At 40.3% G+C, this 22915-nt stretch overlaps 1 protein-coding gene across 1 annotated transcript in view; it reads left to right on the forward strand.

Moving 5' to 3' along the window:
* Nucleotides 1-378: 378 nt before the first annotated feature.
* ARSJ (arylsulfatase family member J) overlaps nt 379-22915 on the forward strand; it is an 88905-nt gene continuing 66368 nt past the window's right edge. Inside the window, exon 1 of the mRNA XM_006051516.4 lies at nt 379-1692. Within this exon, the coding sequence (XP_006051578.2) occupies nt 1292-1692 (401 nt within the window). The 5' untranslated portion in view covers nt 379-1291. The remainder of the gene's footprint in view (nt 1693-22915) is intronic.

The raw sequence follows: 22915 nt of genomic DNA on the forward strand, positions 1-22915 counted from the left end.
TCTGTTGTTTCTCCTGCGCTTCCTTTCTCACTCCCTCCAGAAGCTAGAAAAAGTTTGCAGGCGCAGCATTCGGGATGGGTGAGCGGGATGTTGATCTGCAGACCCTGGAGGAAAAGCGCCCGCTTCCCTCTTCCCCATTCCCGCAGCCGTCTTCCCCTCTCAGAAGGACGGAAGGCAGTCCTCCTGGAGACCCAGGGAAGCTGTAGCCCACGATCCCGCAGGGCTCAAGCAGCGAGCAGCACTGTCTCTCTGGCAAAGCCTCCCCTACCTCTTCCATCCTCCTCCCGGAAGGGAAAAAGGCAAGATCGAACCTCTAAACCGACTTTACCCCTCCCCCTCTTCCTGGGGGAGCTGAAGCAGAAAGTACGGTTCTGTGATTCACTGGAGAGAAAAGAGGGTGGAGGCAGCAAAGAACTCCGAGTGCCAAAACTAAGTTGGTTAGCTGACAAAACGCACGCAGCTTGCAGCGCTTCCGCGGGTGCTCCAACCCCGCGGAGACCAAGTGTGCTTGGCGCGGAGCAGGCGCGGGGTCAGGGACCGATTTGCGCCCCCGAGGGCTCCAGGGGTGAGGAGAAGTTCCTACAAAGAAGGGGTGGTCAACGGTGGAGGGAGATCGGTTAAGCGGGGTGTTTTTTACTCATTTGGCCGCCTGGAGAGTGTCGGAGAGATTGGCAAACGTCTGCGAGAAGAAAGAGAAACAGAGCCCTGAAAGAGTGGAGAAAGTGATCAGGGCGCCGGTTCACTGCCTGCAGCTCTTTATCTGCCTTGGCTAGTGCTTTTTATCGGCGGTTCAGCTTCCCAGTACTTTCCAGCTGAGTGGACTTTTAGACCGACGGTCGATCCCACATCCTTCAGTGCGCGCGCCTCCCAACTCCGCAAGACTCTCCTCAACTCCTCATCCTCGAGGGCGAAAAGTTCCGGCCACGAGTAGTTCCTGCCCAAGGTGATTCTCAGTTCCTTACTTGATTTTTTTGTTTTCCTCTTGGGAACTTTTGGGTGGAGGCTTTGACTTTTTGTGTGGAAGCTACTTTGGGGAGCGAGGAGGGAGGGAAAGTGCAATTTGATGGAGAAAAGCGACTCCTTGTTTTCTCACACGTCCCGTCCCTTAAGCCACCACTTCTAGAAGATTAAAGTTGTTGGACGTGGGGACAGCTGAGAGGAGAACAGGACTTCTTTCCAGGTGGAGCCCCTCCACCGCCTGTTGAGTCTGTTCCTCCTGCGTGCATGTGTGCGCCAGCGGCGGCGCGGGGTGCGTTGCTCTGCTTTGGAGTCTCAGCTGGGACCAGAGTGAATGGCCCCCAGGGGCTGCGCGGGGCCTCTGCCTCCGCCACCTTCTCCACAGACCTGGGTCTGGCCCAGAAAGATGCTGGCCATGGGGGCGCTGGCAGGCTTCTGGGTTCTCAGCCTCCTCACTTATGGTTACCTGTCCTGGGGCCAGGGCTTGGAGGAGGAGGAAGAAGGGGCTTTGCGAGCTCAAACTGGAGAGAGACTGGAGCCCAGCGTAACTGCCGTGTCCCAGCCCCATCTCATTTTCATCCTAGCGGATGATCAGGGATTTAGAGATGTGGGTTACCATGGATCAGAGATAAAGACTCCCACTCTTGACAAGCTTGCTGCCGAAGGAGTTAAACTGGAGAACTACTATGTCCAGCCTATTTGCACACCGTCCAGGAGTCAGTTTATTACTGGAAAGTAAGTGTTACTTTATTCTTTGCAGATATCTTAAGCATTTAATTAAGAAGCAGCTCCTAACTTAATGGAGTTGCAGTAAATATGGGAAACTAAATGAATGAATGAGTGAATGAATGGATGGATTTAATGCATTTAGCTGTGGTGGGTATTAAAATGGATGTCCTGTTGATGATCTCGAAAGTCTCCTCGCTAGATTAGTCTCATTTTCCTTACTCTCAGCCCGCTGTGAAGTGCGTTCAGAGTTTTAAAATGAGATCAGAACTTATAAACTCCCATCTACCAACCAGAGATCTCCAGAAGTGTTCCTTTCTAAATGGATTTTGGCTTTTGAGCTCGCTTAGATTTTGTTTCCGGTGTCATAATAGAATTCCTAGTCACCGTCACTGGTAAGAGAAATAGACCGAAATTTTTCTGGACCCTTGGTTTATTTGTAAATCTAGAATTGAATAATCAAAGCCACAGGTAAGCACAGAGAGAAGAAGGACAAAGAAACTTATGGAAGGCAGTGTAAAATCTGGCCAGAGTACATGGGACTCTGTCTGGGTCTTTGATAGGTAATTTTCTCTTACAAGATCATTAGGGAAGGCAATATGTAATCACCAAGACAGTTCTCAAAATGGGAGAAAATACAGTGGTAAATGCTCAGTATGAGTTAAAATTCATCCGAAGTCTTCCACTGTACCTCACATGTCTGGGGATTTTCTGATTAACTCTAAGAAAGATAAGATTATTTGGATGCTTAAGAAAGTGGTTTTAATATTATTGTTACTTTGCTAAATAGCTAAATCTCCTACTCAGGGCGTTCACTCATATTCATATTTTTACTCTATCCTATCCGAATATAGGTTACTATAACTAGTTTGTTGGTCCAAATTCAGCCTGTGGAATGGAGATAAACTAGGAGACCCAGAGGTTTAGCTAGTGGACAGAGGTAGAAGAAAAGCCTTAGAGGTTTCAGTGAATGAGTCTTGTGATTTCAGTTTCAGGGGAGGATTGCTTCAGTGAAGTTGTTCTTGGAATTGGTTCCTGTAAGAGTAGCCAGTATCCATTGGAAAAATAAAGACTATTTTGTAGGAATCTCTGTCTTGCAGAGACTTTTGCTTACTACCCGATTTCCACTGCTTAGCAAACTGTCAGAAGTTAGCATCACTGCCAGAAAAAAAAAAAAAAAAAAAAAATCCAATCATTTCCTGTCTTGAGAGTAAGAGTAAAGACTCACTGTACTTCAGAGTCATTCTAAAGGTTAACTGTGGCATCAGAAAGTCAGGGGCATTTGGTATTTATAAAGTAGCAGACTGTTGGCTAGAAAATAACAAGTCCATTTGATGGCCTGAGGGTCAAGTTCTTTATATCTAATCCCAAACATCCTTATATTTGGTATTTGAAATAAATTTGTCGTAAATGCTTCACTGAAACTCTTTGACTAAATTTATAGAATTTGGATTTATTTAGATAGCTAAGAGTAATTGAAAAACATATACCTAAATGGTATTAATTTATCTTTCACAATATAGCATTTAAGACTTTTTTTTTTCCATCAAAGAACATCTAGTTCCTAAAGCATTATCTTGCACTGATAAAATATCTAGGTTTTTATCTTTTAATCTTGATGTTTAATTAATGACAGGAAGCAGAAGTCAAGGTGGAAATAAATTCTCATTTTTCTTTGTTGTCAAAGGTTGACTTTCCTGTCTTTTCAATGCAGACACCTCAGGAAAAGATTGATTCTCCTTGTTAAATTTTTCTGTTCAGTGTAACAAGTTGTGTAACTATTTTATAGAAAAAAAGTTCAAATAACTACTGTGATTTGACTTAAATTTCTGTTTGAATTAAACAGTTGAAGACTTTACACTTTCAGTTCTCCTTTTAGACAAATTGCTGGAACCTTCCTTAAATGAACACAGATGTAAGAAAGAAAGTGGTTATAGAAGCCTGGTTCTGGGTCTAATATTCATAATGCAAGCCTAGAAAATATGATCATTTGTCCTCTACATGGGTACTTTTCTATTATTTCTGGATCCTCTAAAGTTAATAGAAAACCTAAATTAACGAATTACATTAAGGGAAAGAACAGGTTATGTGGAATATGATAAAATTCAAAGACTGTCACATTTATGAAGGAAGAGTTTAAGTGATTGAAGCTGGAGCTACTTTTGATACTATTAACAAAACAATCCTGCCTTTATATTTTGCTGGAGTCAAAATGTAAAAATCTATTCCCTTATACTGTACATAGCTATGATAAATTCCAATTTCTTTAACAATTTACATCCTATCAGTCTGGCAATATTGAACATAAACCAGCCTGTCAATAAGCATTCACTGTGTACAGATGCCTATATTGGAACTGTGAGGAGCAAAGAAGTAAGCCCTAATCTCTGGACAGTGACTCTCAAGTTTGTGCAAAAAGAATCAGCCCAACTGCTAGTAGCTGAACTACAGTCTTCCAGCTTCAGTGGTCTGGGGTTGAGCCCAGAAATTAATAGTAATTTAACAAACGTATCCAGTTATTCTAATAATGATACTAATATAAACTGAGTGTTAATATTAAACACTGGCATCTACTGGGCATTTACTGTGTTCCAAGATAATGCATTTTTATCTCATTGAATCTTTCCAACAATTCTATGAGGTGATTGTTATTGTTATCCCTACTTTGAGTAGATGTGGCAGTCGATTCCAGGAGAGAGAGTAATGCAGACATTCTGTGTACTGGGCTTTGAGAAACAACACTGTAAGTGTTCAAAGTTAGACTGGAGATAGAAAGGTTGATTGAGAAAGCAGCTGCCTACATTTGATTTATTTCAAAGTAATTTTCCCACCTTTTAAAAAAATAGTTTTTCAAATAAAGACATATAGCAATGACATCATTTCTTCTTAAAGAGAATATAATGAAGGCCTCAGAAGAGAGTTATAAATTTTGCAAAATTTAGATGTGTTTCATGCAGACTTTAGAGTTGAAAAAACTGGCAATCTGAGCTGAATATGTATCTTTGGCAATAGTTTTTTGTTCTGACTATTTTGTTATTCATTTTTTCCCACTTGAAATACCATGATGATCATTTAACAAATGTAAAGATAAACCAAATAATGTGTATTTGTAATAGGATATTCGATTTGATAAATTAATTAAAAAAAAAAAAAACAACCCCTGCAACTCGCCAAGGGTAATCATGACCCAGCTTCTAACACTTTATTTTGCCTGTTTTTGAACTTCATATAAATAGAATGGTAGAAAAGGTATTTTTTAATGTCTGGCTTCTTTCTATTAACATTTTGTTGTAAAATTCACCCATATTGTTGGCTGGAGTTATAATCCACTTATTCTCATCCATGAATAGTGTTCTTTTATATAAATATACTATATTTATTCTTCCATTCTGTTGAATGATATGTGGGTTTTTTTGGTGTTGGGCCATTATTAATAGTGCTGCCATAAACATACTTGCATATATTTTTGGTGAATATATTTGTATATGTCTAGGGTATCTATCAAAAAGCAGGATTACTGGATAATTGGAATATATATATATATATATATATATACACACACAGTTTTTGTAGATACTTCCTAGCACTTACCCAAAGTGGCTCAGCCACCATATATTCTCATTAGCGATGGAAAGTCTGTTTGCTTTACATTATTGCTAACATTGGTTGGTATCTCTTTCATTTTAGTCATTTTGGTTATTATGCACTGGTATACCATTATGGTTTGGTTTGTATTTCCCTGGTGACTGAAGAAATTGAGCATATTTCATATTTTTATGGACTGGATATTTACTTGTATCTGATTTTTTGCCTGAGTTTTCATTAAGTGATTGCTTTTCCTTATTGATTTGTGGTAGTTATTTTTATATTCTATTCCTTTGTCAGATATTTGAATTGCAAATGACCTCTCCCATTCTGTGGCTTGTTTTTTTCACTTTCTTAATGTTTTTTGATGAACAGAGGGTTTTAAATTTATTGTAGGCTTATTTATAATCTTTTTCTTGATGTCCTATTTAAGGTATCTTTGACTAAATCAAAATCATTACAATGGTCTTTTAAAAAATTTTTATAGTCTTCTTTTTGTTTCCATCTATAATTCATCTGGAATTAATTTCTAATGTGGTATAAATCAGGATTCAAACAAACTGTTTTCCATATGTAAACTCACTTAATCCACACTGTTTATTAGAAATATACTTTCTCCACTTTACCAGAGTGTCATCTTTTTCATAAACCAGAAAAGGTATGTGTTTGGGTCTGTTTCTGGACTCTATTCTACACCGTTCAGTTCAGTTCAGTCGCTCAGTCGAGTCCGACTCTTTGTGACCCCATGAATCACAGCACTTGAGGCCTCCCTGTCTATCACCAACTCCCGGAATTCACTCAGACTCACGTCCATCGAGTCTGTGATGCCATCCAGCCATCTCATCCTCTGTCCCCTTCTCCTCCTGCCCCCAATCTCTCCCAGCATCAGAGTCTTTTCCAATGAGTCAACTCTTCGCATGAGGTGGCCAAAGTACTGGAGTTTCAGCTTTAGCATCAGTCCTTCCAAAGAAATCCCAGGGCTGATCTCCTTCAGAATGGACTGGTTGGATCTCCTTGCAGTCCAAGGGACTCTCAAGAGTCTTCTCCAACACCACAGTTCAAAAGCATCTATACCATTAACTGCTGTCCATTCTTCTGCCAATCCTACATTCCCTTAACTATTGTAGCTCTATAATAAATATTGATATTTGTAATGTAAGTCCTTTTACTTGCTCTTCTTCCAAATTGCCTAAGCTATTCTTTACTAGTTCATTCATTTTCATAAGAAAGAAGGGAGGGTATAGATGTACAGATTCAAAGAAGTTGAAGGATTTGGTTTTGGAGAATATGAGGTAGTTCTCTTCTGATTATTCTACCTTCTAAGTGAAATAATAAATGAGTTCATTAGATGAGAATGAGAATCTTAAGGTTTAAAGACAGATAGAAAATATTCTAGGAGAGTGAGAAAGTGAATTTAGTAGAGAAGTGCTGTAAAAATACTGGGGCAGCGATGAGAACCCTTTTGAGATCTGCGGCCATAAATTTAAACAGAGACCAGTCCTCGCTTGTTTTTCTTACACCATGTTCGGGTGTGTGAGTGCAGAAGAAGCACTGTTGAAGAGGTGGATATCACTAGATTTGGAGCTTTGCCAAGTGAATAGAGTGGGTCTTTAGACTCTAAACTTGGCAAAGGAAAGAGGAAGACTATAAGCAGTTTATATTCTTTTAAAAAGTGCCAGGGTCAATGGATTGTCTGTCTAGGGTTGAAGTGAGGACACTACAGTCAACTTGGAAAACTGGAAAGGTAGATAATGATAGTTGAAGAAATGCATGCTGAAGCAAAATTTTATAAGTAGTGCAGTTTTTAGAAATGATAGGAGAATCGTGAGATGGAGGATAAAGCTTTAGAAGTGAAGGCAAGGTGTGAGACAGACATGGAGTTGATGGATCACTTGGGTGGATATTTGAACCATTAAGAACAATGGGAGAAATTGTATTCAAGAGCGCAGCAAGCCAGTTGTTGGAATCTGACAGCAGAGAGAGGGCAGGGCCTGGAATTGGAGGACTCTAATAGGAAAGATTGTTGTTGTTTAGTTCTCTTAAGTTGTATCTGACTCTTTGTGACCCCATGGACTGTAGCTCCTTGGAATCCTCTGTCCATGGAATCCTCCAGGCAAGAATACTGCAGTGGGCCGCCATTTCCTTCTCCAGGGGGATTGAACCCACATCTCCTGCATTGGCTGGCAGATTCTTTACCACTGAGCCATCAGGGAAGCCCGTAATAGGAAAGATAATGAGCCTTTGATATGTTGCCTGACTTTTCAAAAAAGTTGAGCCTTTAAAAAGAAATAGGAGCCAAACCATGTAGAAGTGCCACTAGGAAAATACCCAATCCCTGCTTCGGAATGCTTGATAATTGGCCTATGGGTAGAAGAATCGTCTTAAGTTGAGAGGATAACCAGCAGTCAGCCAGAGCAACAAGATGGAAGGAATGTCCAGGAAACAAATGAGGTCATAGAGGATTTTGCTGATGACAGATTTTTAGTAACAGAAGGCTCTTTGGAAAGAAGGAGTTAAGAGGGGAGAAGGATTTAATCAGAGCAGAGAATATACAGTGATATATATAGAGAGAGATTAGACTCTGAGTGAAAGATACATTGAAAAGATTGGAGAAAGACTGCAGTTCTTGTGAAGATTGAAATAAAAGAAGCTGAAAAGCATGGTGAGAATTTTTCCAGATGATCTCTTAGGAAATATGTGTCAAGTTGTAATTACAGCTTCTTTCTAGAGATTGACTGAGCGGGCCCTCCTCCCTATCCATAGCCAGCTACTGCAGCCACACTGTACAGTCAGGCACACAGTCAGATCTGGGGGTTTTGTCCAGAAAGACAAGATCTGTGTTGGCTTTTTGCAGTGGGCTGTAGCAGCAAGAGAATGTGTCTTCCAGTAGTTTAGAAACTGTCGTTTTCAGATATGAAATTGTCAGCTAACAGTTACCCCAGTAATGAAAACCTTGAAAGAGTAATTGAACTCTTTTGATATCAACCAGAGTCTTGGCCTTCTCCAGTCAATAGAAATTGACTAAAGGCCAGATAAGAAATTCAAGCAAGGCTTTACTGGGGCTCCTGTGCTGGCTGCAGGATGGAGCAAAATAAGTAACAAGATCCATTGCTCCTCCCCCAAGGAGAGGGGGCAGGCTTATTCCTTATATGGATTGAAGGTAGGGGTGTGTCCAGGGGGGGTCAGACTGGAGGAGTGGCTTAGATGGTTTGCCCACCCCTTCCTGGTATTGAGTGCAGGGTGCATGCACAGTACCCTGTTTTTGCTCCTGGCTCTTCAGAAATGGCAGTGTTGGGGGGGGGGGGGTTTGTCTTTTTGTATCTTTTTGTGCAGAATTTGCCCCAGAGGCACAGGCACACAGTTATTTTTAGTCCTATATTGTTTCTTTGTATTTTGTAGCTTGAAGAGAGGTGTGTCCAGGTACAAACATTACAGCCCTGAAGCAAAGAGTCCCAGGACCCAGCCTGGGAGAAAGATTCAAGAAAGCAAAGGTTTCTTGATCATTCCATTTCACAGACATGTGATACATACACACAATATCCACCCCCCCAACACACACACACTTAGATTGTAAACATCAAGGATCATGCGTGCTTCTTCCATCCATTTCTTTTATCCAAGACCTAGTTTTAAATAGTGTTATACACCCTAAAAGTACACAATAAATACCAGTTACTAAGAGTTCACTTATTGCATTCATAAATATTTAAATAATACGTAAACATTTAGAAAAATGTTTGTAGTTGGAGAAGTTTGGAAGGAACACTTTGGCTTTGGAACATGAATGTTAATAGCAAACGGACTGCGTGGCTTTAAAAACCTCACATATCCATTTCAAAAAGAATGGCTCAATAGATGACACCATTCAACAAATAGCTGTCTCTTCCTGTTTTACCATATGGATTTTCCTGACAGTAGAATCAGTCAAGTAAGCTATCTGCACACCCTTCTGATCAAAGACACTACTTATAAATGAGTCTTTTTAAAAAGACACCCTTTGAAATGAATTCCTATTCAGATAAATCTGATGAGTTTCCTGAATAGCTGTCCTGTAAGGTGTAAATTTATCCAGGTGCTGAAGTTCAGATCATTTTGTTTCATCCTTATGACCTCTCCCAGAGATCAAAGACAAGGGAGGAACCAAAAGGCTTGGAACTCCTGCTTCTAATAGGAGCTCAGCATGGAAACTTTATTTCAAAGTTTTGTTTCGTTTGGACTTTTTACTATAGCAATATTATGGAATTCATTTTTATGTAGTCTTTTTCTGTATTTTACTTTGATATAATTAGAGTGTGTAGCAATGTTCTTTTCTCATTCCAGATATTAAATATTCCCAAGAGTGTAACTTCATTGAGACATTCATTTCCCTGTGTGCTTTATTACAAAAAAGACTTTTTGTCCCTCCTGCTTTTCCTCCTCTCTCTCCCTAATTCACCCACCACATTTGCTTTACTGGGACATGACTCATTATATCACCAGCCTCAGCAAACTAGGGTCTCTAGTTCCCAATGACTACCGCAGAATGGGGAAAGAAAGTGATTTTTACTGAGGGCTTCCTTGTGCCGGTTGCTTTTCAAACATCCTGTCATTTGACCTTCACATCACCCTGAGGGTAAAATATTTTTATAATTTTGAAAAATATTTATCAAATATTTAACAAATACCCTCATTTTATAGGTATCTGAATGTTTTAGAGAAATTATGTAAGTTTTTGGTGTTCACACAGCTTCTAAGCAGCAGAACATGTATTGGAATCTAAACTCATGTGGCTTCAATGACATCCTTGCTGTTTTCATCACCCCATTCCCTCTGCCATGAAATCTGTAAATACCTTAGTCCACTCTTCGAAAACAATCTTAGCCTTATCTTTCTTTATCTTTAAACTCTGTACTCCAGTGAAGAGAATGATTCACTGTTTCTCGAGCATGTCTCATACGTGACCTTCTCCCTCCTTTTGCAGACTGTTTTCCACTCCTTGGAATTCACATCCTATCTCACTTGGCCCTAATGCCAGCCTCTCATTAAGACTCGGCTAAAATACCACCTTTCCTATACAGGTTTCCATGATTCCTTAGCCAGAAATATTTATTCCAGTGATGACCTTACATAATTCTTTCTGTTACTGTCTTATTAGGCATGATTTTCCACCTCGTTCACACGCTGGTCCCCTGAGTAGCAAGGCTGATTTATTACCTCCATAAATTTCACAGCAGCCAACCCACTGCTTTGTACTAACAGGCATGAAGAATGAATGAATGAAAAGATGAATAAACAATTATGTATTTCCCTCTGGCAGACCATGTGACACAGCAGAAATAACAGAATATAGTGAGGAAATCTGAATTACAGTTCTGATTTAGGAAAGTCCAGACTATGACCTTGAATGAGTAATTTAATCTTTTGGAGACTCTATGATTTTGTCTATAGAATAGGAGTAATGACAATCTCAAAGGTTGTAGCACTTAACTGAGATAACATATGAGGAAAATAATTGGAAAACTTTCAAGTATTATATAATTTTTAAGTAAAAATTCCTCTATATTTAGAACTATATCTCCTTAATGTTTAATCACTGACTTTAAAAGAACTGACTACTTGTTCTTTTTAAAAGCTGTGTGTATACTCATATCTCTTTTCCAATTTCAATCTATAAGTATAATAATTTACAAGTAAATCCCTTATATTTCAATTTTAATCTATTTTATCCATCACAGTTTTTCATATGATATTTTTAGTTCTGAAATGTCCAAGAAGGGTGATTAGGGCTCTGTTTTTCTTTTAGGTTTCTGCACTTGGAGGTTGTATGTGTTGCTGTTGGTTGTCACGCTTGGTGTGTTGCTCTCATCATGCTTGGCAGAATCTGTTGGAACCCTGCTAAGCCTGTGACAAGCAAAAGCCAGATGTATGTTTAAACAGTAAAGTTAAGAGTACTGCACTAAATGAGAATTAAAAGTTGGGTAGTGGAAAGGCCAGTGATTAATTATTTCAAATTCCTTCAATCAACAGTAATTTTAAAACATTTTATTGAATATAATTTCTATAACTTATTTATGTTTGCATGCTAGCTTAGCTTAACCCAGGGACGACCACTCAGTAGGTGTGCAATAAAGAGTTTTGAATTAAGATTTTGTTCTAGGCTTTGTGGTGACTGGAATTTCGTGTGCTTAATGATCACTATTTCATTACCTCTTAAATGATTATACTGCCTGCACCATTTGAATCCACAGTGCACACTAAGACCTGAGTGAAATCTCTGTCAAAATCACACAGTCAAAATTATGCCACTCGCTGCATAAAATCTTTTAGAAGCTGCCATTACCTGTAGACTAAAGCCCAATTCCTAACCATTTCATATTAGGACCTTCAAAATCTGGCCTCTGACAAGATTCTGGTACAGTCTCCTAACACTTTCCCCTTTATACCCTCTTTGGATTATCACTGCCAGGATACCAAGGCTCATCCCCTTAAAGCCCTGTTCCCTTCTAAGCAGAATTTGCTTTTCTAGAATGTTCTTCATTGTCTCCTGGAAAAGTACCATTGCATCCTTCCCGACTATCTATGTCCCCCATCTCCCCTCCATCACTTCTTTGATCGTTTACACCTTTATACACAGGTACACGTTTTTTGGCCTATATAAGATGCAGCAGTCAGTACACAAATGATAAAATTCTTAGAATTCAAAGGCATGTTTCACACACCTTTTTCCAACAAAGAACATTGTTGATCATTTTAAACTAATGAATGGGAACTCGTTTCTCCACTGACCAGATCATGTCTCTATCATATGGTGAGTATCAGTCTACCAAGTACCTGGGCTTGGCGGAGAGAAAAGCCAGAAAATGATTACTAAGTCATTGTCCTCTTGCTGAGGAGATACATTGATTGCTTTCTCAATACTTGGTTGTTCTCCAACTTGTTGGAGGAAGAAAGGAAGTAGCCCTGGATGAGAAAAAGGCTAGGGAAACGGACAAGATCCTGTGAGAGTACTGGACTGTTCCATGCACAGTATTGAGACAAACTGAATAAGCATAATTTGGCAACATTCAGTGTCTGAGAAGGTCCAAGTGAGTAAGTGGGCATAGAAGCAGACGTCTGAGTGACAGCCAGTATTTGATTAAATTAAATTCATGATCACAGATCCAAAATAGGCACACAAGAAAGCCCAGTGATCCTTTAATCACTGGGCACTTTTCTGTTCAGTGTGTCCAATTCTTCAGAACTTTCAAGATTTCAAGTATGTGTCCAGTTCTTCAGAATTGTATCCTCTAGTTTGTGTCAAATTCTTCAAGATTTCTCATCTCAAGCTGCCAATATCCCCTCATCAGCTCACTGCTTTACTTCAAAATTCCATTGAGAGAAAAGAAGCAATAGGGAATTATCTCTTTCATATTGCTGTGCTATGCTATGCTAAGTCACTTCAGTCGTGTCCAACTCTGCGTGACCCCAGAGATGGCAGCCCACCAGGCTCCCCCGTCCCTGGGATTCTCCAGGCAAGAACACTGGAGTGGGTTGCCATTTCCTTCTCTAATGCATGAAAGTGAAAAGAGAAAGTGAAGTCGCTCAGTCGTGTCCGACTCCTAACGACCCTGTGGACTGCAGCCCACCAGGCTCCTCCATCCATGGGATTTTCCAGGCAAGTATACTGGAGTGGGGTGCCATTCTTTCATATTACCAGTACAAAATTTCCGAACCCAGTGGCAGCAGTAGCCACGTTGTCGGCTTTCCTTCCTCCAGTAGGCATTGAAGTACTTGCATCTGTCAGACACACACCTCCCAGAGCTCCTTGCCTCCTCAGACACTTGATTCTTAAATTTTACCCTTTTTATCATTTATTGTTAAATGTTTTAATCTCCACAAAATCATTTTCATCTGCATGTGAATGAATTTTAGTTCCTTGCATCCACAAACAAAAACATGAAAAAAAGTTAATTGACCCAATTTCTCTGCTCTCCCACCTAGCAAAAATTCATGAGTTATCTATACTTGGGAACTCCATTCTAAATTATTAATTCATACTACATTAATCTATAGTTACATCTATCAATCTACATTTATCAATAATTATCAATCGATATTATACTATAGTTATCAATATATTGCAATATTATAATTATCAATGTTTATTACAATTCTGATAATATAATCTAATACTATAATGTTAATTGTATTAATGTATGCCATAATAATGTATACTATAATGTTAATGTATACTATAGATGATCAAAATTTTAAGATTTTCACTAAATCTGTAATTTATTAGAAATTTACAGAAAGATTATGCCATAATTTTGGATCTGAAAAACTCAAGAAGTTTTTAATTGCTTTATTAGACTTAATAATTATCTTTGAGATTGAATTTCATGAGGTTAAAGACCATGTTATATCTTTTGAACACATCAAGTTCTTACAGAAGATAAAGCCATAATAAATTTATGTGAACTGAGTAATTCATATTCATCAATTAAAGTTTAATTTAGATTTTTTGAACACTCTTAAAAGTATCAGTTCAAATACCTAAAATCAGTTTTTTACTTTGAGTCTTGTTTGGGTGTCTTTGTAATGCTATAAAATTAATTTACCTATACATTTTTCTAGCTAAATGATTTAGTTGAAGATAAAATCTTAGAAGTAGAGATGTGACATTTATTTGGAACTTAAGTATTATTTGGCATATATATTTTTTATATGTGTATATTAATATATAATACAATTTTCTAAATTATTTGAGGGCATCAGAGGGCAGACACACTGAAACCATACTCACAGAAAACTAGTCAATCTAATCACACTAGGACCACAGCCTTATCTAACTCAATGAAACTAAGCCATGCCCGTGGGGCAACCCAAGATGAGCGGGTCATGGTGGAGAGATCTGACAGAATGTGGTCCACTGGAGAAGGGAATGGCAAAGCACTTCAGTATTCTTGCCTTGAGAACCCCATGACCAGTATGAAAAGGCAAAATGATAGGATACTGAAAGAGGAACTCCCCAGGTCAGTAGGTGCCCAGTATGCTACTGGAGATCAGTGGAGAAATAACTCCAGAAAGAATGAAGGGATGGAGCCAAAGCAAAAAGAATACCCAGCTGTGGATGTGACTGGTGATAGAAGCAAGGTCCGATGCTGTAAAGAGCAATATTGCATAGGAACCTGGAATGTCAGGTCCATGAATCAAGGCAAATTGGAAGTGGTCAAACAAGAGATGGCAAGAGTGAATGTCGACGTTCTAGGAATCAGCGAACTGAAATGGACTGGAATGGGTGAATTTAACTCAGATGACCATTATATCTACTACTGCAGGCAGGAATCCCTCAGAAGAAATGGAGTAGCCACCATGGTCAACAAAAGACTCCAAAATGCAGTACTTGGATGCAATCTCAAAAATGACAGAATGATCTCTGTTTGTTTCCAAGGCAAACCATTCAATATCACAGTAATCCAAGTCTATGCCCCAACCAGTAATGCTGAAGAAGCTGAAGTTGAACAGTTCTATGAAGACCTACAAGACCTTTTTAGGGCTAACACCCAAAAAAGATGTCCTTTTCATTATAGGGGACTGGAATGCAAAAGTAGGAAGTCAAGAAACACCTGGAGTAACAAGCAGATTTGGCCTTGGAATGCAGAATGAAGCAGGGCAAAGACTAATAGAGTTTGGCCAAGAAATGCACTGGTCATAACAAACACTCTCTTCCGCAACACAAGAGAAGACTCTACACATGGACATCACCAGATGGTCAACACTGAAATCAGATTGATTATATTCTTTGCACCCAAAGATGGAGAAGCTGTATGCAGTCAGCAAAAACAAGACCAGGAGCTAACTGTGGCTCAGATCATGAACTCCTTGTTGCCAAATTCAGACTTAAATTGAAGAAAGTAGGGAAAACCACTAGACCATTCAGGTATGACCTAAATCAAATCCCTTATGATTATACAGTGGAAGTGAGAAATAGATTTAAGGGCCTATCTGATAGATAGAGTGCCTGATGAACTATGGAATGAGGTTCGTGACACTGTACAGGAGACAGGGATCAAGACCATCCCCATGGAAAAGAAATGCACAAAAGCAAAATGGCTGTCTGGGGAGGCCTTACATATAGCTGTGAAAAGAAGAGAAGCAAAAAGCAAAGGAGAAAAGGAAAGATATAAGCATCTGAATGCAGAGTTCCAAAGAATAGCAAGAAGAGATAAGAAAGCCTTCTTCAGTGATCAAGGCAAAGAAATAGAGGAAAACAACAGAATAGGAAAGACTAGAGGTCTCTTCAAGAAAATTAGAGATACCAAGGGAACATTTCATGCAAAGATGGGCAAAATAAAGGACAGAAATGGTACGGACCTAACAGAAGCAGAAGATATTGAGAAGACATGGCAAGAATACACAGAAGAACTGTACAAAAAAGATCTTCACGACCCAGATAATCACCATGGCATGATCACTGACCTAGAGCCAGACATCGTGGAATGTGAAGTCAAGTGGGCCTTAGAAGGCATCACTACGAGCAAAGCTAGTGGAGGTGATAGAATTCCAGTTGAGCTATTTCAAATCCTGAAAGATGATGCTGTGAAAGTGCTGCACTCAATATGCCAGCAAATGTGGAAAACTCAGCAGTGGCCGCAGGACTGGAAAAGATCAGTTTTCATTCCAATCCCAAAGAAAGGCAATGCCAAAGAATGCTCAAACTACCACACAATTGCACTCATCTCACACGCTAGTAAAGTAATGCTCAAAATTCTCCAAGCCAGGCTTCAGCAATATGTGAACTGTGAACTTCCAGATGTTCAAGCTGGTTTTAGAAAAGGCAGAAGAACCAGAGATCAAATTGCCAACATCCGCTGGATCATGGAAAAAGCAAGAGAGTTTCAGAAAAACATCTATTTCTGCTTTATTGACTATGCCAAAGCCTTTGACTGTGTGGATCACAATAAACTGTGGAAAATTCTGAAAGAGATGGGAATACCAGACCACCTGACCTGCCTCTTGAGAAATTTGTATGCAGGTCAGGAAGCAACAGTTAGAACTGGACATGGAACAACACACTGGTTCCAAATAGGAAAAGGAATACGTCAAGGCTGTATATTGTACCCTGCTTATTTAACTTATATGCAGAGTACATCATGAGAAACGCTGGACTGGAAGAAACAAGCTGGAATCAAGATTGCTGGGAGAAATATCAATAACCTCAGATATGCAGATGACACCACCCTTATGGCAGAAAGTGAAGAGGAACTCAGAAGCCTCTTGATGAAAGTGAAAGTGGAGAGTGAAAAAGTTGGCTTAAAGCTCAACATTCAGAAAACGAAGATCATGGCATCTGGTCCCATCACTTCATGGGAAATAGATGGGGAAACAGTGGAAACAGTGTCAGACTTTATTTTTTGGGGCTCCAAAATCACTGCAGATGGTGACTGCAGCCATGAAATGAAAAAATGCTTACTCCTTGGAAGGAAAGTTATGACCAACCTAGATAGCATATTCAAAAGCAGAGGCATTACTTTGCTAACAAAGTTTCGTCTAGTCAAGGGTATGGTTTTTCCTGTGGTCATGTATGAATGTGAGAGTTGGACTGTGAAGAAGGCTGAGCGCCGAAGCATTGATGCTTTTGAACTGTGGTGTTGGAGAAGACTCTTGAGAGTCCCTTGGACTGCAAGGAGATCCAACCAGTCCATTCTGAAGGAGATCAGCCCTGGGATTTCTTAAGAAGGAATGATGCTAAAGCTGAAACTCCAGTACTTTGGCCACCTCATGCGAAGAGTTGACTCATTGGAAAAGTCTCTGATGCTGGGAGGGATTGGGGGCAGGAGAAGGGGACGACAGAGGATGAGATGGCCGGATGGCATCACTGACTCGATGGACGTGAGTCTGAGTGAACTCCGGGAGTTGGTGATGGACAGGGAGGCCTGGCATGCTGGGATTCATGGGGTAGCAAAGAGTTGGACACAACTGAGGGACTGAATTGAACTAACTAAGCCTCATAATTTGTGTATAAATATTAATATCCACATTTTACATAAGAAAAAAATCAAGCTCTCAGAAATAAAATGCCTTTGGCAAAGTCCTATGGTAAGTAATGAGACTAGAATTCCAACCCCAAAACTATGATTTTCCACTACATTACACAGATGGTTGACAGGATGGATTTGGTATAGCTAGCTGTACAGCTTATCTTTAGAGTATAAATAAATGAGTATCTTGTTCAACAACAAAGAGCTAAATATAGTTATTCTAAGAACCAGAACTCATTTAAAACTGGCTTTCCCATTCAGTTTGGGAAAACTGGGCTCCATTCTTGTTCTTCATTTGTTTTATATATAAATTAAGGATAATGTTATGAGTTTACCTTTCAGAATTTTTAATACTTAAATTATTAATCAAAATATTAACCCCTGGAGAATTTGCTAAAGCCTTCATTCCTTTCATTCCTCTGGGCGCTTCCTCAGAAATTTTTTTCAAAATCCCATGGACGGAGGAGCCTGGTGGGCTGCTGTCCATGGGGTAGCTAAGAGTCGGATACGACTGAGCAACTTCACTTTCACTTTACCTTTCATGCATTGGAGAAGGAAATGGCAACCCACTCCAGTGTTCTTGCCTGGAGAATCCCAGGGACAGAGGAGCCTGGTGGGCTGCCGTCTATGGGGTCGCTCAGAGTCGGACACGACTGAAGTGACTTAGTAGTAGTGGTAGTAGTAAGGTGGGTCCTGAGATGCCACATCTCTGTCACTCTGCCTGGTAATGCTGAAGTTGTGCATCTGAGAACTACATTGATAACATATTGATAATACATTGATTGATAACAGTGCAGTTTGGGCATTTAATGTTCCATGACTGTGTATTACCATCTGTATCTCTCTCTCTTTACTTTTTTAACCATTTATGTAGCACTCACTTTATGCATCCTGAAATTAAAGGTGCTAGGAAATGTAGGCATTTGGACACGTTGCTTTTTTCTTGTAGAACCTTTCTACTACAAGGCCAACCCAAAGAAAGCGGACATTTATTTTGGGGTCTTGTTTAACTCAAACTATGAATTTGATCAAGTTGGCATCAGTTTCATATACATGTATATCCTAATTTTCTACAGGGTTGTACACACTCTAACACAGCTGAGGAATTCATTGTCACCACTTACCTTTAAATGAAAGTTGAGGCATTTGGATCAGGAGTCCGAGATTTGCTAAAATAATTTAATGACTTGGTTCTAACAGTAACACTTTTCCGATCGCTTTTCATTCTCTCCTTCTTTGGCTATGTAGGGGCTTAGTTGTGGCACACAGGTTTCTCCCGCTTCTCTAGCCACTGGCTGCTCTCTGGTTGTGGCACGGAGGCACCAGAGCACATTGGAAGGCGGATTCTTAACCCCCGGACCACCAAGGAAGTCCTGCAGATCTCCTTTCTGGTGTGGCTCTGAATGTCTCAGATGCCAAAATAACAACAACAACAAAAAAATAGGTAATTTAGAGGTTTTTTTGAGGCAAATGTTTATATTGTCACTCAGTCCACATCACAAATGTGTGAGGTAGGTGAATTAACATTGAGGTTAATGTTAAAAATATTTCTCAGTCTTGTAAAGGAAATCCCCAAAGTTAAATGCAAATCCTTAGACATTCTATAGGGGAGAAACTATGCATTGACTCATTTGTCAAACTTGGTGTAAGTCTTCCTAAAACTTCCCAAAACCAGTTAATAGTTCAGGAGGTAACGATCCTTGATTTGGTTGGCCTTCTTATTTTTATTTCCTTGAAATTCATTTATTCATTCATTCAATACTAAGCACCTACTTTTTGCTAGATACTGTTCTAGGCACTGGGAAACATTTCAGTCAACACTACCTCGGAAACTCCCTTTTCTCGTGGTGTTTGTATTCTAGTCCTAGGAGACACATCTAGATCAGATATATAGTGTGCTGGGGGCAGAATGGGCTTCCCAGGTACTGCAGTGGTCAAGAACCCACCTACCAATGCAGGAGACATATGAGATGCGGGTTTGATCCCTGGGTCGGGAAGATCCCCTGGAGGAGGGCATGACAACCCACTCCAATATTCATGCCTGGAGAATCCCATGGACAGAGGAGCCTGGTAGGCTACAGTCCATGGGGTCGCAGAGTGGGACATGACTGAAACGTGTGCACGACATAGCATGCACAGGAGGCAGTATGCCCTGTGAAGGAAAACATACCAGGAAACAGGGCAGAAATTAAGAGATTGAGGGTTAAGGGTGAAGAGGGCAATATCATGGAGGTCAGGGAAGGCTTCACTAAGAAGGGGGTGAAGGACGGAGCCTCCTACGTCACTGCTCCAGGCAGACAGAACAGGAACTGCACTGGCCCCATGACAGGAGCGCCCCTGGTCTGCTCACTTACCATCCAGAGGTCAGTCCAGCTTGACTGGATCAGACAGGGGCAGGGGAGAGTAAGGGGAGGGGAGGTCAAGCTGGTCAAGGGACCCAGGTCCTGTAGTGCATTGCTGACCAAGGCAGAGACTCTGACTTCCACTCTTAAGTGAAGAGCAGAGGGGTGACACAACCCAACTTGGGAGTTAACAGAATTGCTTCGGCAGATGTGCTGAGGGTAGATCCTAAAGATAAGGTTTACAGCAGGAAGACCTCAGAGAGGGTTAACTCTGAGTACATTTCACAGGCAGAGCAGACAGAATTTTGGGGTAGACTACAAGTGGGTTGTATGATTGGAAAGAAAAAGATGAATTAAGTACAACTTTAAGGTCATTCATTCTGCTGTTAGCAAAAACACAAAAACAGAAACAAACAAGTACTCACTCAAGCAGATTAAGTCATAATTTAGAGAAACCTCTTTAACAATTACCTTGTACACTTCAAAGCCCACTGGTGAAAAAATAGCCTGTTTCTCCATTCTCCTTCCTTTGCCTGACTCCTTGATGTTTGAAGGATTACAGTAATATGTATATTTTCATTATATACATGTATATATATATTTCATTTTATGGTATAATTTAGGGGCTTCCCTGGTGGCTCAGATGGTAAAGTGTCTGTCTGCAATGCAGGAGACCCGGGTTCGATCCCTAGATTGGGAAGATCCCCTGGAGAAGGAAATGGCAGCCCACTCCAATATTCTTGCCTAGAAAATCCCATGGACGGCGGAGCCTGGTAGGCTACTGTCGATGGGGTCACAAAGAGTCGGACACGACTGAGCAACTTCACTTCACTTCATGGTATAATTTAAGCGAAGAGTAGTAAATGGTGGTCAGAAGATCTGCATTTGCGTTCTAATTTAGCCACTTCCTAATACTTCAAATGAAAGACCTTTGAAGCAGCATAGGTAAACGTGGAAGAGGGGGCTTTTTAGAGCAAGGATGGCTGTCCAGCCCCAAGGCTGTCCCAGGATGGTACTGACTGGGTGAATTCATCATTCCTGACACTTAACCACACAAACCCTGCACATGTAGAGTGTCTTAAATGGTTGATTTTTTAAAAAAAGGAAACCAACAAGAAACCAACAAGTTCATACCTGGTGTATGAACTCAATATTCCTCTTGGTTTCTATCATGCTGAAAATGCTGCTACTTCAGACTGGGTGTCAAGTGTCTGCAAACACACATGCACGCAGTCACACGTTTCTCCTTCTCTTGGATCACTGTCAGGACCATACCGTCTGGACAATGCTTTGTGCTTAGCTCCGCACCTGTAAGTTTAGAGTTACGATGTTAAGGCTTTGCTTCTTGTAATACAGAGGTTTTCATTTACATCCATTTTGCGTCTCAGTTTGAAATGGCTAAAAGCAGAAGATCTGCTTTTATTTTTAGAAAAATAGCCACTTAGGAAAACTTTTCACTTTGGTGATCTCTTCTTTTTGCTCTTCACGTTAGTAAAACTCTTCCTGAATAGCTTATAAACCACCTCAGTAAGTTGTATTACTGCTGACTTCTGCTGTTGTTTCTCTGGACCAAAGAGTCAGTCAACAGCTGTGCAGACACTGAGAAAAGCTATGGTGAGAGGAATGTTTGTGGCCATGCATTCACCTTAGTTAACCCCCTACAATTGAGATCAAAAGGTTATACCAGAGCATGTTTCCACTGCAAAAAATCTCCTACTGATGGGAAAGAAAATTTTCAATGATTTGTTTCTTAAAGAATGCTGAATATAAAGAATCTTTCCAGTCCCTTCGCTAAGTTTCTTAATTTTAAATCTTTGTTTGAAACTGTAGCCAAGCCACATTATCCTGTCACGTAAGTGTTATTTCACTTCCCAAGTGCTGGAGGCCTTCTCCTGGTCTCAGAAGCAGGCTCCGAGTACACATCGCAGGCTGTCTACACAGGAACTGGACGGCTGTCTCTTTCTCCATTACTTGCTTTTGACCTCAAGGAGCTGGCCAGTTCATGCATGTTTGTCTGCCATACGTAAATTGGTTTATTTCCTTGTTGGACTTAAAACTTGCTCTGTAATTTACAGACTTTTTTTTTTTTTAAACCGTGGAACTTTTTATTCAAGTGAATTCTTTGATGGAATAGCCCCGTATACAAAACATACGAAAGCAGAACTGCTGGAGGGGAGTTCCCGGCCTCAACCCCTTCCTTCTAATGCAGGCTCAGAGCCCCTCCGTTCAGTCTCCAGGGCTCCTGGGCCATTGTTTGAGATACTCAGACCTATTTAATCTACTCTGGGAGTAATTTTCCAACATGTCAAGGAAGATGAATTACTGACTGAGTTCTACAAATAGTACCTTTTCAATAATACAGTCATTCTCTCAAGAATATAGGATACAGGCATTGGTGTATAAAATGTAAAAATAATGACACAGCAGCAGCAACAGAGTCACCAATCTCTTAAACACATTTTTTAAATGTCTTAAACACATTTTTTTCTTCAGAAAGTGCTTTGATTACAGTGTTTTTTTTTTTTTCTCTTACAAATAATGATGTCCTTTTAATGCTTTTAAAGATGAAGCAATTAATAATCTTGAGGTATTGTAATACTTCCCTGGTGGCTCAGCTGGTAAAAAAAAAATCTGCCTGCAATGTGGGAGACCTGGGTTCTATCCTTGGGTTGGGAAGATCCCCTGGAGGAGGGCATGGCAACCCACTCCAGTATTCTTGCCTGGAGAATCCCATGGACAGAGGAGCCTGGCGGGGTACAGTCCATGGGGTCACAAACAGTCGGATACATCTGAGCAACTGACACTTTCACTTTTCATTGTAATACTGCAGTGGAGAGGGCATAAAAGACTAACATCCAAAGGAGGAGACATGGAGGCACGTAGAAAATAATAATGAAACAACAATGTCTAAATAGCAGAGAAGCCTTTCAAGTTTTTCTCCTGTCATCAAATACCATTTCAGTATCCCAGTACAGAGAAAAGAGTAGAAGGAAAATATTATTCAATAACTCTTTGCGACCCTCTGGAATTCTCCAGGCCAGCCTGCTGGAGTGGGTAGTGGTTCCCTTCTCCAGGAGATCTTCCCCACCCAGGGATCGAACCCAGGTCTCCCGCATTGCAGGGAGATTCTTTACCAGCTGAGCCACCAGGTAAGCCCATTCAATAACTAGAGATGACACCACCCTTATGGCAGAAAGTGAAGAGGAACTCAAAAGCCTCTTGATGAAAGTGAAAGTGGAGAGTGAAAAAGTTGGCTTAAAGCTCAACATTCAGAAAACAAAGATCATGGCATCCGGTCCCACC

This window comes from Bubalus bubalis, chromosome 7 (genome assembly GCF_019923935.1).
Source record: "Bubalus bubalis isolate 160015118507 breed Murrah chromosome 7, NDDB_SH_1, whole genome shotgun sequence".
Classification (NCBI taxonomy): domain Eukaryota; kingdom Metazoa; phylum Chordata; class Mammalia; order Artiodactyla; family Bovidae; genus Bubalus; species Bubalus bubalis.